Source organism: Sinocyclocheilus rhinocerous, unplaced genomic scaffold (genome assembly GCF_001515625.1).
Source record: "Sinocyclocheilus rhinocerous isolate Xijiao unplaced genomic scaffold, SAMN03320098_v1.1 scaffold153, whole genome shotgun sequence".
NCBI lineage: Eukaryota > Metazoa > Chordata > Actinopteri > Cypriniformes > Cyprinidae > Sinocyclocheilus > Sinocyclocheilus rhinocerous.
Window position 1 is genome coordinate 2155517 of NW_015660878.1, and position 11170 is coordinate 2166686.

At 35.6% G+C, this 11170-nt stretch overlaps 2 protein-coding genes across 3 annotated transcripts in view; one reads left to right on the plus strand and one right to left on the minus strand.

The window, feature by feature from the left end:
• Nucleotides 1-6129, plus strand: part of LOC107725610 (low affinity vacuolar monovalent cation/H(+) antiporter-like) — an 8129-nt gene extending 2000 nt beyond the window's left edge. The window contains exons 3-20 of the mRNA XM_016534934.1: nt 441-553; nt 693-801; nt 1142-1258; nt 1363-1424; nt 1702-1881; nt 2034-2219; nt 2298-2397; nt 3001-3142; nt 3374-3557; nt 3694-3793; nt 3871-3989; nt 4086-4123; nt 4195-4313; nt 4404-4549; nt 4849-4943; nt 5039-5117; nt 5215-5323; nt 5802-6129. Of these exons, the coding sequence (XP_016390420.1) occupies nt 441-553; nt 693-801; nt 1142-1258; nt 1363-1424; nt 1702-1881; nt 2034-2219; nt 2298-2397; nt 3001-3142; nt 3374-3557; nt 3694-3793; nt 3871-3989; nt 4086-4123; nt 4195-4313; nt 4404-4549; nt 4849-4943; nt 5039-5117; nt 5215-5323; nt 5802-5875 (2072 nt within the window). The 3' untranslated portion in view covers nt 5876-6129. The remainder of the gene's footprint in view (nt 1-440; nt 554-692; nt 802-1141; nt 1259-1362; nt 1425-1701; nt 1882-2033; nt 2220-2297; nt 2398-3000; nt 3143-3373; nt 3558-3693; nt 3794-3870; nt 3990-4085; nt 4124-4194; nt 4314-4403; nt 4550-4848; nt 4944-5038; nt 5118-5214; nt 5324-5801) is intronic.
• Nucleotides 6130-7116: 987 nt separating this feature from the next.
• Nucleotides 7117-11170, minus strand: part of LOC107725611 (kelch domain-containing protein 10-like) — an 8821-nt gene continuing 4767 nt past the window's right edge. For both annotated transcript variants that reach the window (XM_016534937.1, XM_016534935.1), the window contains 8 exons: nt 10106-10327; nt 9777-9931; nt 9512-9660; nt 9290-9374; nt 8998-9064; nt 8856-8903; nt 8637-8776; nt 7117-8505 (listed from right to left, as the gene is read on the minus strand). In XM_016534937.1, coding sequence (XP_016390423.1) covers nt 8296-8505; nt 8637-8776; nt 8856-8903; nt 8998-9064; nt 9290-9374; nt 9512-9660; nt 9777-9931; nt 10106-10327 — 1076 coding nt within the window. In that variant the 3' untranslated portion in view covers nt 7117-8295. The remainder of the gene's footprint in view (nt 8506-8636; nt 8777-8855; nt 8904-8997; nt 9065-9289; nt 9375-9511; nt 9661-9776; nt 9932-10105; nt 10328-11170) is intronic.

The window sequence follows — 11170 nt, forward strand, 5'->3', positions numbered from 1 at the left end:
ATTATATTAAAATAACACTAAAAAGGGTTAGGAATCTATTTGGGAAATTACTGCATTTTTAAAGTGTTCATAATATAAAGCAAGTCAGATAAGCTTCTAACCATTTCTATATTTACTGTATAAAAATTATTAATATTTAAAAAAAAAAAATTTTAATTAGTATTTTTTAAATAATAATAATAATTTAATAACGTCCCCCCAAAATTTAGCAAAATATGCTTGAGATTAATATTTTTATTATGCATCTTTTCTAATCCAGCTGCATTACTCTGCAAAATGTGTGAAAATATTATTTAATTGTGCAAAGTATATGCAAGAAATACTAGCTATGAAATTGGCCCTTGGAAGAACAAGCAATCACCCTTTTTATTCCAAAGAATTATTGCAGACTTTTCTCAAAAAAAAAAAAGATTAATAATTTTGTTCTTTGTTTTCTTCAGGGCATTCCCTGCATTCACGGTGCACAGATGATGTCTGGCAGGAAGCGAGCATCAGAACCACCATCCGAGCAGAAAACGAGGTGGAGGCACATAAACTTGCCAACAACTACAGGGTGTGTAAATATGAGCACTTATTAAATATTACTGTTTTAACAGTCAGAGATTTTTCCAGAGTGAGAAAAAGAAAACAGAACAATCCTTGGAATAAGTGGAGGAAATGTTTCAAATGATTTGTTTATGTCTGTATGCCAGTTTGGTTTCAGGAAATGGAAGAGTCATGTAACCGAACGACCCATTGAAGACAGATCTGATGTAGTTAAAGAGCTTTATTCTGACCTCAACTATATCAAACATCATTCAGGTTAGAAAAACTTTAATGAGAAAATTTGATGCATCCCAAAAATTACTGAACATTATAAATGTATTGATGTCATTGCTATAGATTAAAAATTGTTAAACAAAGTAAAAAAAAAATACATTTAAAAAGTGCAAACATGCCTTTCAAGAAAGAACAATTCACTAAAATGTCACCAGTTTGTGACCAGAATTAATTGTCTGAGAAAAGTCTAGCATCATTTGTTTGCAGATGCCATGTGATTTTTATATGTTGCAGTCTATGCAGTGGCATTCCTGAATCTTTAAGTGTGGTTTGAATGTTTAAATTATAGTGTGTTTGTTAACTGTGATGTTTTTACTCTTAGGATCACTGGTCACTTTTGGGAATGTGATATATGTATTGCTCTTTGGCTGGTGGATCTCCTTATTTTACTTCTTGGTTAGTCTGCTGATGTTTTGCACCATTGCTGGGATCCCATATGGTATGTCAGGGTTCTTTTGTTAACTCATTCTTATTAATAGTCCATTCCAGTTGCATTTGACACTTTATTCTCATTTGAATCTGTTCTCTCATATTTTATGATAGGAAAGCTCTGTTTGCAGCTGTCAGGTTATTTCTTATGGCCATTTGGAAAGGCATTACAGAAAGTAAGTGAGAAATCTGCAGAACTTTCCTCAAACACATACAGGTAGCCTATTCATGTACTGTATTTTTGAAAATTCTGTCACACTGTTGATTCGATCTGCAAAGCCTAGTTAAATAAGCTTCTCTTAATGCCTGCAGCATGGCAGATGACATTCATTCCAAATTCTGCGGTTTTCCATGTTTTAATCAATTTTGACTTCCAAGGATTCACCGTCACTGATTTCAAATCCGAATGTGAATTCTCTCGTCTGACTGCACGTTTTTAAATTCTTCTTTCAGAGCAGCAGCCTGGTGAGGAAATGTTGTATGAAATTCCCACATTGTGAGGCCATTCCGGAGGTGGATGAGATAAAGGAGACTTCGGAGGTGAAAGAGTCTACACCTCTGCTGCGCTCCGCTCCTGCCATCACCACAGAAATCCCTTTAACTACACCGCCTCCAAAACAGACTCGTTACTGGGTGAGACTTGTCCGTTTTGAGCAGTTTATTTAGCTGGTAGGCCATCATTATACTGTAAATCATTCTTGATTGAGTTGCTGGTTTGAAGACCAATGAGGGGTAAGACTAAAATTTGAATTCATAAAATTTATATCTTAATGTTTACTTTCTAGTGTCGGCTGAGTACGTATGTTTGGCTGGTGTTGGGATACCCCCTGCTGGCTGTGGTTCATTTCCTGGCTATCTTCCTGTCCTGGATGCTGGTTTTCACCATCCCGGTGTCAAAGATGAACGTCAGGACCTTGAGCATCATCCTGCTTATGCCACCAGAGGAGGTCATAATTCGGACTGTGAAAAAAGTAAGCATTATTCTGCTGTTTACATTAGTAGATCATCTTTTTTTTGTACTAATGGTTGCCATGTTTTCTTTTCTTTAGCCACAAGGTTGTGAGACCAGAGTTCTGCTGTGCTGTTACCGTGCCTTTAACTGGTACTACTACAAATTTACTGTGGATGGGATCAATGTGTTTGCTGTCAGTATCCTTTGTTATTGGTGTTTATAAAACTCGCTCACATAAAATGGTACCTTTTTTATTTATGATTTATTTAATTTTTGTGAAATATACAGGGTGGGAAAAACTAATGATAAAACCCGAGGTGAAAATAAATAATCATGAAAATATAATAAGATGTGTAAAAATAATACATAGTAAAAAGTAAATAAATATATACTTATTAAATAATACACTAAACAAAAATGATTGGAGTAAATACCATTTTGTTTTTTCCCTTCAGATATTTTGCATTTATTAATTTTTTTAATTGTCATTTCTTTGTACTTGTTTGTGAAATTTACTAGAAATTTCTGAGTGAAAAATGTTTCTACACTTTTTTTTTTTTTTTTTTTTTTTTTTTTTTTTTTAAAAAAACTTAAATTTTTTTTTTTTTTTTTTTTTTTTTTTTTTTTTTTTTTTTTTTTTTTTTTTTTTTTTTTTTTTTTTTTTTTTTTTTTTTTTTTTTTTTGGTGTGTAAATAACACTGAAATTGTACCTGTTGATAAATACCTTTTGCTAGCTTTATTGTACAAATGATATGCACCATTTTTTGTCATGGTAAGATCTTTAAAAAAACTTTATTCAGATCTGTTGCCTCTTGTTATTATCACTCTGGTGATCGGCTATATGGACAAAGATAATTATTATGTGAGCTCAGAGGCAAAGTTTGCCACAGCAGTGAGCTCTATTATCCCATTGTCTTACTACATTGGGATGGGGATAGCAAGGTAACATTAAAAATCCTAACTTGATTGCTAAAAGGATGTTTGTTTGTACCTGTTTTAGGTTAATATTTTTATAGTTTTTATATTATGGTTAATATTTTTATAATTTATATTGTAATGTATTATTACTTTCCTCAGAGTATTTTCTTCTGCTTTTTACTAATAATTATTTAAAATAATTTGTTCAAAAGAAAGATACATTTTACTGTGTGAATACCATTGTTTTCCCTGTAGTATTTCCGCACAGAGTAACTTTGCAGTGGGAGCGGTAGTAAACGCCACGTTCGGCTCGATTACGGAGATGGCCTTCTACATCACAGCTTTGCTGCAGGGTCATCGCGCAGGAAACAACTGCTACGCAGAGATCGTCAAATCTGCTCTGACCGGCACACTGCTGGGCTGCATCCTCTTCATACCTGTGAGAGCGAGTGTGTGTGTTTATGTGTGTGTGTTCCTGTGCTGCTGCTGCTGCTGCTTCCTCACACTCTCTAAAAACTGCCATGTACATTATAACATTTCCTCTAACAGCTGCATTCTGTGTGAGTGTGTTTTAGGGCATCTGTATGATCATCGGCGGCTGCAAACACAGAGAGCAGCGGTTCAACAGCAGGTCGGCAGGAGTCAGCTCAGCTCTGCTCTTTATATCAATAGGAGGTGAGAGAGCTAAAAATTCACTGTATTTATTAAGTAGATTGAATTATTTTTGACCTTTCACCTCTGTCTGGCCACAGGTGTTTTCGCCCCCACGCTGTTTTCAAAGGCTTATGGAAACTTTATATGTGAGGGATGTAACAACTCGCCTGGTAACACCACAAAGCCCTTCTTATGTAATAACTGCCACTACGACCTGGTTCGTTGTTTACTTAATAAAATTCAAGTCATTTAGACATATTTTAATGATGCAAAGCACAGTAGTTAAATATATGGCCATGATGTTTTCCTACAGAGCGAAAACAACCGACCTCTTTTTTTGAGTCATATCGAGTGAGTATCTAAACGCATTTGTTTTACTACATAAAGACTTTCAAATGCATAAATGACGTCTTTGTTTTCAGGCCTTTAGTGTACACAATCTCTGTCCTGTTGCCTGCTGCATATCTCATTGGTCTGATCTTCACCCTTAAGACTCATTCGCATATTTATGATATCCACATCAGTGATACCCACTGTCATGGTGCGTATTTGTGGTTTTGCTTTTGGATTATGCCATTCTGGTTGTATGATGTTTTATTATTTATTGTACTAATTGTTCTGTTTGTGTTAGTTGTTAGTGACCATGGTGCAGTGGTTCACTGGTCTAGATCGAGAGCTGTAGTGGTGCTCATTTTGGCTACAGTAATGATGGCAGCTTGCGCTGATCTCAGCACTGAGCACATCAAACCTATCATCTCCAACTCCAGTGTCTCACAGGTACATTTTATTTTATTTTTAAATAAAGTAAAATATAAGGTTTAAAAAATACTTAAATTATTCCTTCATTTATTTTACATATGGAATTTATTTTATTTTATGATTTTCAGGTTATTTTGGTTTGATAGTTTTTTTTATATTACTGTAAAATAATTTATAAAAGTAATTTTTTTAATAAAATGAATGTTTTTCCCATTTTTATGTTTCACAAATGGAATTCAATTAAATATCTCCTATGCACAGTCCCTGTTCCTGCTCTGTAGTTAATCTTGAATATTCACATATTATAAATATTGCAGTATTTTATTGGAGTTACTGTCTTGGCCATGGTTCCCGAGCTTCCTGAGATAGTCAATGGGATCCAGTTTGCTCTTCAGAACAACATCAGCCTCAGGTTACAATAATTTGGTGTTAAAATAGATGTGCATTTCACTATTTTCACTATGTAATCTGGATGTGGCTTTAATATGGGTATTTGTTATCATGTAGCCTGGAAGTGGGGAGCTGTATTGCGGTTCAGGTGTGCATGTTGCAGATACCGCTACTGATCTTGTTCAATGCTTTTTATGTAAGTCACACTCAAAAAAAAAAACAAAAAAAAAAAAAGAGTTGTTTCTGTTACTCTGTTCTGCAGTATGACACAAGTTCTTTCTGTTTCTCCCAAGGATGTTGGATTCGTTCTCGTATTCAGTGATTTACACCTCTGGGCAAGCATCTTTAGCGTTATTCTGGTCAACTACATATTTATGGATGGAAAGTCAGACTACTTCCAGGGTAAGTGTTATTATTAGTATTATTGATTGGATGAATGGTTTGTACAAAATTAAACTTCTATCATCATTTACGCACCATCATGTTACTGTACAATACCTTTATGTAAGGAACAGCCTTGAAAATCCTGCCTGACAGCCATGATCACCATTTACTTTCATTGTATGAAAAGAAAAGCTTGGACATTCTGCTATAAATCACTTCTTTGTATTCCACTGAAGAAAGCAAGTCATACAGGTTTGATAACCTGATAAAGGCTGATAACGTAATTTTCATTTTTGGGTGAGCTAATAAAATAATATAAATTTAAGGTATAATGTATTAACTAACGTATGTATATCAGTTTGTTTGTGAATTTCTCTTGTGCTTAAGACAGTTATTAGCATCATTAAATGTAATACAGTTTGGTTCGATTAGTACAATTAGTTCAGGCTGCATTGTTACATAAAATAGTAATTAATTACTTTTTTTTTTTGAACAGGAACGGCTCTGGTGGTCGTGTACCTTATTCTTCTGGCTTTGTACTTTTTTGCACCTGCTCCTCTTGGATGTTGAGAAAAATGACTTTTTCCGTTATCTTTTATTGTTGACATGTATAGTGTTTTTGTGTATTCTTGTCTTTATTCTTACTGTAAAATTTGGAATATTTTCCAGCATGTCAAGTATGCAAGCTCTTACTTGTGAGCCGGATAGAAGCTGGGAGCGATTTCACTGTTTACTTGAAAATGCATAAAAATATTTAACATTCACAAAAAAGAATTAGATGTCGCATCTATCAAAATGGACTAATAAATTTTGTATTCCTTTCATGAATTTTTCTTGAACTTGTGTATGTATGAATAGCAGATCCAATGCAGCCACCAGTTTGAACAAGTTTATTAATTTTTCAACAATAAAACACAAAACTGGAACACAAGTTACAGGTAACCGGTGAGTACCTTGAACATTTGCTTCACAACTGAGGAAGCGAAGTCCAGCGGGACCCTTTGTCTCAAAAAAAAAACAAAACACGAATGTAGGGACTCCCGTCACTCCATGCAGACCGAGTGAAAAGTTTCGCTGAAATCATTTCTGGAAATAAATGTGGAGTTGTCACGGTCTGCACGTCGCCTGTATGACAAAGCACCCTTAAATCCTGACCCAAGCAAACAGGAATCCAGTCATGCAGGTGGTGGTGGGTAGGCTCATATTATGGGCATGAATGTGACCTAATGCCAGAAAGAAGCTACTTCGACAACATAAATCAAAGGGTGTATTAATAGCAATTATGAATCTTTTAAAATTTCACTCAACTACATCAATTGCTGGTGCCTAATGAGTGTAGTTAAATCAATGGCCATGAACTGTAACAGGTTAAATAACCCAACAAGGCAAAACGCATTAACTCTGAATTCAAGATGCTGTATTTGGCATTTCGACCAGAGATGTTTTGAATTCAGAGCTTTAGGTCAGCATAGTAAAATATGCTCCGCTACATTATTGCTAAATGACAGGAAGGTTATCCGTTGTTCTGTACAGATATACACAAGGACCAAAATATAATTAGCATTGTGCTGACCAAATAGTTTTAAATTTAAGTAGTTTTATTTACTGTAAATACATCAAGTGCTAGAAAGCTTGATGAAAATAGTAAGTGCGCATCTTTGTTGTATTAGAAACTTTTTCTAGAATAGAATTTGAGTTAAATAATAAAGTGCTTTTAGCAAGGCTTTGTTTAATTTAGCACATTATCACTCAGAGCTTTAGGTCAGCATAGTAAAATATGCTCCGCTACATTGCTAAATGACAGGAAGGTTATCCGTTTTTCTGTACAGATATACACAAGGACCAAAATATCATTAGCATTGTGCTGACCAAATAGTTTTAAATTTAAGTAGTTTTATTTACTGTAAATACATCAAGTGCTAGAAAGCTTGATGAAAATAGTAAGTGCGCATCTTTGTTGTATTAGAAACTTTTTCTAGAATAGAATTTGAGTTAAATAATAAAGTGCTTTTAGCAAGGCTTTGTTTAATTTAGCACATTATCACATCTTGCTCAGTAAAGGCACTAGATCAATTAAATGTGTCAATGTGTCAGTTTAAACATTTGGATGAGGGTTGATTTTGTTTATGGAAAAACATTTTATTTCAGTAAAAGCATGAAAAGTAAATTAAGGAGCACCTTGTTCACAGTGATGTAACGATTGGTTTACAAAACTGGGTGAAGCATGGGAACAGCTCTGCTATGACTGTACAGCTTTGTTGAAACATTACTTGGTCTGGTGTTTGTGCCTTAAATGCAGATGAAACTGCAGATCTGAGCAACAGCATTCAACCTAAAAATCAACAATCTCTGAAAACCCATTTTGTTAAAACATTCAACTTTTCAACACTGTTTTGCACCATTTTCATTGAAGTAAAACCTTAAATCACAATCCCAGGCATCAATAGTTCTGCATAAGTCTGTTCAGATATCCAAACAGTTAATTGCTAATTGAACACCGATTACATCACTTCTGATTGAATATTCACGCCGTGGTGTGGTGATTCATAAAACTCCATTCTTTGACGGGAGAGGAAATATAATTAAGATACATCAGTAAAAACAACTCAATATCACTACTGAAGGCCAATAAATAACAATACAATCTCAAGAAAACAAAAAACAGCTTTCATTCAGGTCACTGACCTGTAGTGTTTGAGAAAAGAGCCTTCTAATGGATATTTATGTTTTGTATTGATTTTCAAATCATTAAAAGGTGCATACGCAAAAACAAAAAAGGCATCCTACAGTTTTTGGTTTTAAGGCGGGCTGTGTTAGGATGGGGTGCCTTAGTCGATTCAGTTCTTCTCGTCCACAAACTGGCTTCAAGCGCCGTTGTCCTGCCCGTGATCAGCTTCAAAAAACAAAAGAAAACTAAAAAATTGAAATAAAACGGTACACACATAGTACATACACGATCTGTCTCTCACGCTCACAGCTCCCTCGCCTCTTTATTTCAAGCGTTCAATGAGTTCCTGGGTGAGGCCCAAGTTTAGCAGCTGTATCGGGGTAAGTTGGGCCAGGTGTGGGAAGGCTTTGAGTAGACGCTCCCAGCACAGCTCCAGCAGACTGGGCACTACCAGCCAGATCTTAAACAAGGAACCAGTCCTCTTATTCTCATGGATGTTCACCACGCCGCCGTGGATGTACATGCAGCCAGCCTGAAAGATAAAAAAAAAAAGATGTTTAGAACGATTTTAGACTCTTGCGTGTGTAAAAGAAACCCTTTGTTAACGCCATTAACAGCAGAATAAATGTAAGAAGATGACCAAAAAAACAAAACTGAACTGACTGGGGTAACAGCAGCACAGTGGAAGTACGCAGGTTCAGGCATCACTGCAGGTAGTTTATTCCACTGAAACGTCTGCAGGTTGATTTTCCACAGGTCGTCCAGTATTACTTCACCATTGTAACCTCCACATATAAATACATCTGTCACAGAGAACAACAGTGATCACACACTGAGCTCTACAAAGTAACTTAAATTAAATTTACATTGTTAACTTCTTACCATTTTTAATTTGCACACAACTATGACATCTCCGAGGGGCTGGGTATCCTGGGGGGAAAAAAAGCACAGAATAAGCATGCAATACAAATTGCTTTCCATTGTCAGATGTCAAATTTATTAAGATGAGAATTGCATTACTAACCTATTCTTTCATGAGGCTTAGTTGTGATTTCCTCCCAGGAATTTGTTTCAAGGTTATATGCATGTATCTAATACAAACATTTGGGACAACTGTCATTTATATTAAAATTTCTAAAAAAAAAAATCCTTAATCCATTTAATATGTACATTTTCTAACCTGAATACATATGACAATTGAAGTATGAATTACACCGAGATGTTTTCAGGTTTCATGAGCAAGGCCCATTAGTTCAAGTAAACAAATGAAGTCATGTAACACTGACTAAAATGGTGATTCATGGAAACATTTGTACCTTGTCTAATGGGTAAGAAGTCCAGGAAGTTCCCCCTCCTAGAATATATATCCTCTGTCCATCATGGGCTATCTCATGCCTATATCTATACAAAACAAATTTAGAAGGAAGTTTGGCATATCTCCTCATAGACTGACATTTTAGCATCAGACAGCGTTCATAAATGTGCTTAGTGACCCTAGCATTGTTTAAAATAAAATTAAAAGGTCAAAAGTCACTTACCGCTCCTCAGGCAGGTCATCTGGAGGGTTGTTGGGTTTCAGATGAATCCACTCACGTGTCGTCAGATCCAGTCTGTGGAGATCTGTGCTGTAGATGTAGCCCGTCGTACCTCCAAATACATAGAGGAAGCCGTTTATTATGGCCATCGCCTGAAAAACAAATCAGGGATCACTCAATTAATCTATGCAGGTTAGTATGTTTACTAGTTCACTTACTTTTCATTAATAGGTTACATCATATAAAATTTTTTTTAAGGCTTTTGTACCTGTCCATATATTCGATTGGGTTTCTTGCCCCTGCAGTTGAGGAGGGACCAACGTTTGTATTTAACATTGCAGACATGAACATCATTCCCATTGTTTTCCCCAAACGGGATTCCGGTCCCGCCAAACACAAGCAGGTTGTTTCCGTGCAAAACAGCTGTTTGATGTACACAGAAGATGGTCAAGTGAGGTAAAGAGGTTTAAAATAATTTTATATAATATACTAAAAACAATAAATTATACAAAAATGTATACTATACTATAATTTATACTAAACCAAAAAAATATTACATTTTATATATATATATATAAACAAAAAAAATCATGTTACCTGACATTGAAGCCAGTTCAGTAGGCATAAAACCCTCGGTGCGGATCTGTTGCCATGTCCCTGTGGCGAAGTGGAACCTCCACAGCTCCCTGAACAGTGGGTAGTCTTCGTTCTCCGAGCCACCTGATTCGTCGTAGTCTGGGTTGTATCCTCCGAACACATAGAGGTTGGTGTTGTCAGCCACACAGCGATGGCCACTCCGGGCTGGAGGTGCTCTGTGACCTACAGAGACAGACAGCAGCCTATTGATGACGAGACAAAGATAAATAGCTACACAGCTCAGTTAGTGGCGAAGATGAGAGGTCCTCACTGAGTTTCTGTCTTCAAAGGTAGAAGGAAAGATTCAAGATGTGGAAAAAAAAAAGATATCCAATGTTTGCTGCTGGTTTCGCACTGTTATTATTCCGAAAGCACAATACAACGTCAGCGGGACAGTTCTGGAAAGAAAATGGGAGATTAAAGATATTTGAGTTCACAAAGTCACCTGTGAAACGAAAACTGCTATTAGTTTAGTTTCGACACATTAGCCATTATGATTTTACTACATTTAAAGGTAAGCAGTTGGAAAACAAAAATGTACCTGCATTTCAGATATAAATTAGATGAGCATACTCATTTTTAATTAGATCAGCAATATTATGAATAAAGTGAGCAAATCCAATCCACCCATCCTACTTGAAATGAATACTTGAGGCTGTAAATTAAAACCGAGTAAGCTTCATAATCTCCAACCAGATTTACTCATATTTAATGCAGCAGAGTTTTATAACAAGATACAAATATGGACAGATGTGGAAGTGACTCGATTCAGGAATCAGGATTAGCCTTAGATGAACTTCCTTCTCTTAGGCAAAGCTTCAGAATGTGCTTTTGTATATTCCATATTTGTTCAGTATCATATAAATACACAAAAGAAGAGCATACATATAGGTAACAGTGACCCCAAATTAGTTAACAACTACCGTATTGGCCCGAATATAAGACGACCCTGATTATAAGACGACCCCCCTTTTTCCAGATGTACCTTTTGGAAAAAGGCTTTTTAAAAACCAAATCTTGTTTTTT